General features: G+C 37.1%; 1 protein-coding gene across 1 annotated transcript in view; it reads left to right on the top strand.

Annotated features, from left to right (window-relative positions):
* ITFG1 (integrin alpha FG-GAP repeat containing 1) overlaps positions 1–3,777 on the top strand; it is a 392,891-nt gene that overhangs the window by 315,880 nt on the left and 73,234 nt on the right. Inside the window, exon 14 of the mRNA XM_006872566.1 lies at positions 1,700–1,778. Coding sequence (XP_006872628.1) covers positions 1,700–1,778 — 79 coding nt within the window. The remainder of the gene's footprint in view (positions 1–1,699; positions 1,779–3,777) is intronic.

Below are 3,777 nucleotides of genomic sequence, written 5' to 3'. Positions count from 1 at the left end.
TGCTCAGCATACAGGTTGAATAAGTATGTGAAAGAATACAACCTTGTCACACACCTTTCTTAATTTTAAACCATTCAGTCTTCCCATGTTCTGGTCGAACATCTGCCTCTTGGTCCAGGTAGATTCCTCATGAGCACAATTAAGTGTTCCGGAATACTCATCCTTCTCAATGTTGTCCATAGCTTGTCATGATCCACACAATCGAAAGCCTTTGTATAGTCAATAAAGCATAGGTAAACATCTTTCTGATACTCTCTGTTTTTGGCCAAGATCCATCGGACATCAGCAATGATATCCCTTGTTCCACGTCCTCTTCTGAATGCGGCTTGAACCTATGGAAGTTCTCTGTCAATGTATGATTGTAGCCGTTTCTGTATTACCTTTAGCAAAACTTTACTCATATGGGGTATCAAAGAGATTGTCCGATGATTTCCACATTCCGTTGGGTCACCTCTCTTTGGAATAGAGGTTTTACTATGCATGTGCACAGATCTCCTCGAAATTTAAAGTGACAGTTTGCACTTAAAACCAAACAACCACCACTCGTCTGTCAGTTTGTCGTACTGTGGTGGCTTGTGAGTTCCTGTGATTCTGAAAGCTATGCCACCTGTATTTAAAATACCAGCAGGATCACCTTGTAGTATATGTAATATTCTTATTTCTACATAAAAATACTATATGTTCAAGACACCAATTTTGAAATGTATAGACTGTGGATAATAAACTAAAATTGAGGTTATAACACAGTCATAAATGTGACCTCAGAAGTATTATTTTCAATCCTCACTGGAATGGGACAGATACAGCATTTAAAAAGGACATATGCTATCCAAAGATAAAGACCTAGATAAGATAAAATAATTAAAAAGAGATAGTCCTGGTGTGGTGCTGTGGTTTAATGTGCCAGACTGCAAAGCCATTTGAACTGCAAGGTTAGTGGTTCAAACTCACCAGCTGCTTTTTGGAACCCCTATATAGGGTCACTATGGGTTGGAATCAACTCGATGGCACTCAACAACAACAACAAAATACCACTTTAGCAGTGTTTCTTGCTAAGTAGGTGAAACAACAGAATTTTTCACAAACAGCTGGTAGGAGTAGAAAGTAGTGATAACATTGCAGGGGAAAAAAATTGGTGATTCCCAGTATAGTTGAGAATTTCTGGTGTGGCAGTATAGGATCAGCTCTGGACTGTGAACCACAAGGTCAGCAGTTCAAACCTGTAGCTGCTCTTCAGAAACCCTGTACAACGTGGCTATGAGTCAGAACTGACTCGATGGCATTTACCAGTTTAACAACTGTAGTTGATGAGTCCTGGTGTGGCACTGTAGGATAAGCACTGGACTACCAGATCAGTTTGAACCACTGGGTGGGTGGTTCAAACTCACCAGCCTCTCCTTGGAAACCCTATACAGAGTTGCTGTGTCAGAATCTACTCAAGGGCACTTAACAACAAGAAGAAGTATAATTGAAGATGTATAATAGATCCTGTGATTTAACAATTATTTTAATTTAAAACAATTTTCTACTAACAGATTTTATTTTAAAATGTTATCTGTTTATGACACTGTTCTCTAAGTAATTGTCATCTAGGTAAAAATAATATATAAGACTTATTACTTTATTTGTAATAGATCTGCTTGAAACTTCAAATCATCCACATTTTTTTCAAGGCTTAACTATTTGTTTTTTATTGCAGCCCTTTGGAGTAAATCAACCTGGACCATATATTATGTACACAACTGTAGATGCAAATGGGTATCTGAAAAATGGCTCAGGTAAGACAGGTAAAAATGTCCATAATGCATAAAATTACCTTTAAATGTATTGTTGTTGTTGAGTGCCATCAAGTCGATTCCGACCCATAGCGACCCTGTACAGAGTTTCCAAGGCTATAAATCTTTATGGGAGCAGAAAGCCTCATCTTTCTCCCATGGAGCGGCTGGTAGTTTCGAGCTGCTGACCTTGCGGTTCGCAGCCCGATTTGTAACCACTATGCTACCAGTACTCCTTTTAAATGTATTAACAAACTAAATTTAGTGACAAAAACTGTCATGTTTTCACACCTCTTTATAAAAATAATTTATTTTTATTATGTTAGAATTTCAGTAAACTTACATTGTGGTGGATGGTGGTGTGCCATGGAATTGGTTCCAACGCATAACGACCCTACATAGGGTTTCAGAGGCTATAAACCTTTACTGGAACAGAAAGTCTCATGTTTCTCCCACAGTATGGCTGGTAGTTTCGAACTGCTGACCTTGAGATTAACAGCCCAACTCATAACCACTACACTACCAGAGTTTCTTAAACTTACATTAGTAGAGAGTACAATGAATCATACAACATAGAATAATCTTAGTTTTTCACGTATGAAGTTGAAGCTAGAATAATTATCAGCAGTTCTTTTAATATATGTTTATTTTATAAAATTCTAGTTTGTTAAATAAATAATGAAAGAAAATTCAACCAAGACAAAAAGGATATAAAACTAAACAGAGATGTTGGCATTTGACAATTGACTAACTAGTGAGATGCGGATCATTTCAGTTAACTAAATACTGAACGCAGTCTAACATATTAATACGATTCTTTGAGACTGCTTGTGTCTTTTCCATAAAGAAGAATAAACAGGGTTGCTATTACTCCTTCGTATTTTTAGACACTTAAAAAGAAATCATTCATTATATGATCATTTTTATATTAGATAATGTCATAACATAAATTATATACATCACAGTAACCTTTCTTTTGAGCTAACTGTACACATGAAGACTTTCAATCATACTGCTGCCTCAGCATAAAGACACATTCCACAAAACAAAATTGTTTGAAAAATTCAAGGAGAAATTAAAAGACACAATCATACATGGTATTATTTATAAATAATGTATAATTATGTAATAACATAGTATTATCAGTCAAGAAAGAAAAAGTAGGTATGTAGATGACCAAAATGCATGTCACAAGACTCTGAAACTTGTTCTTCAGTGTAGAGTTGCTAAAGCAAATGGAAGAAATGACGAGATAAAAGACCTAAACAGAAAGTTTCTGTTTAGCCAACATCATTTTCATATTATATAATGTCCTAACATAAATTATATACATCACAGTGACCTTTCTTTTGAGCTAATTTTACACATGAAGACTTTCAATCATACTGCTGCCTCAGCATAAAAACACATTCCACAAAACAAAATTGTTTGAAAAATTCGAACAGCTTGAGAAGACAAAATCAAGATCAGCTCTTGGGCTACAAAGGCAAGAAGTGACTGGTTTACAAGCTTTCAAGAGGGAACCTAGATCCAGAGAGCCTGGAGGAAGGTAAAATCTCCATTGAGTAGTATCCAATCTGTCTAGGCGGAGCTGATGAAATGAAATGCAGATGAGTCTCTTGTGATACAATAGTGAATAATTGTTATCAGGACTGATTGTGAGGGTTGGAAATGTAGACGTTTTATAGCAAGGAGGGGAGTGATTAACTTTCCAGCCTATGAGTGGAGGTCCCTAGGACCATCAAGGGAGAAGAGTGAAGAGCAGGACCCTACCCAGAGAAGCAGTGATGCCTGAGATGGAGGCAGAGACCATGACATGGAGCGATGGAACAGCTAGGGACTTTAGATCCAGAGAGGGAGAGGGAAGGGACTGTGTGCTGAAGACCCTGGGAGTATGGGGGACAGGATTGCATGGTATACCCTTTGGTTGGTTGATGATGCATGGAGGGGATTGTAACCATGGCAATGAGACGATATACAATAGAATGAATGTAAAACTAAT

This window comes from Chrysochloris asiatica, unplaced genomic scaffold, assembly GCF_000296735.1.
Source record: "Chrysochloris asiatica unplaced genomic scaffold, ChrAsi1.0 scaffold00204, whole genome shotgun sequence".
NCBI lineage: Eukaryota > Metazoa > Chordata > Mammalia > Afrosoricida > Chrysochloridae > Chrysochloris > Chrysochloris asiatica.
The sequence above is the reverse complement of the archived record's forward strand: the minus strand, read 5'-3'. Positions and strand labels throughout refer to the sequence as shown.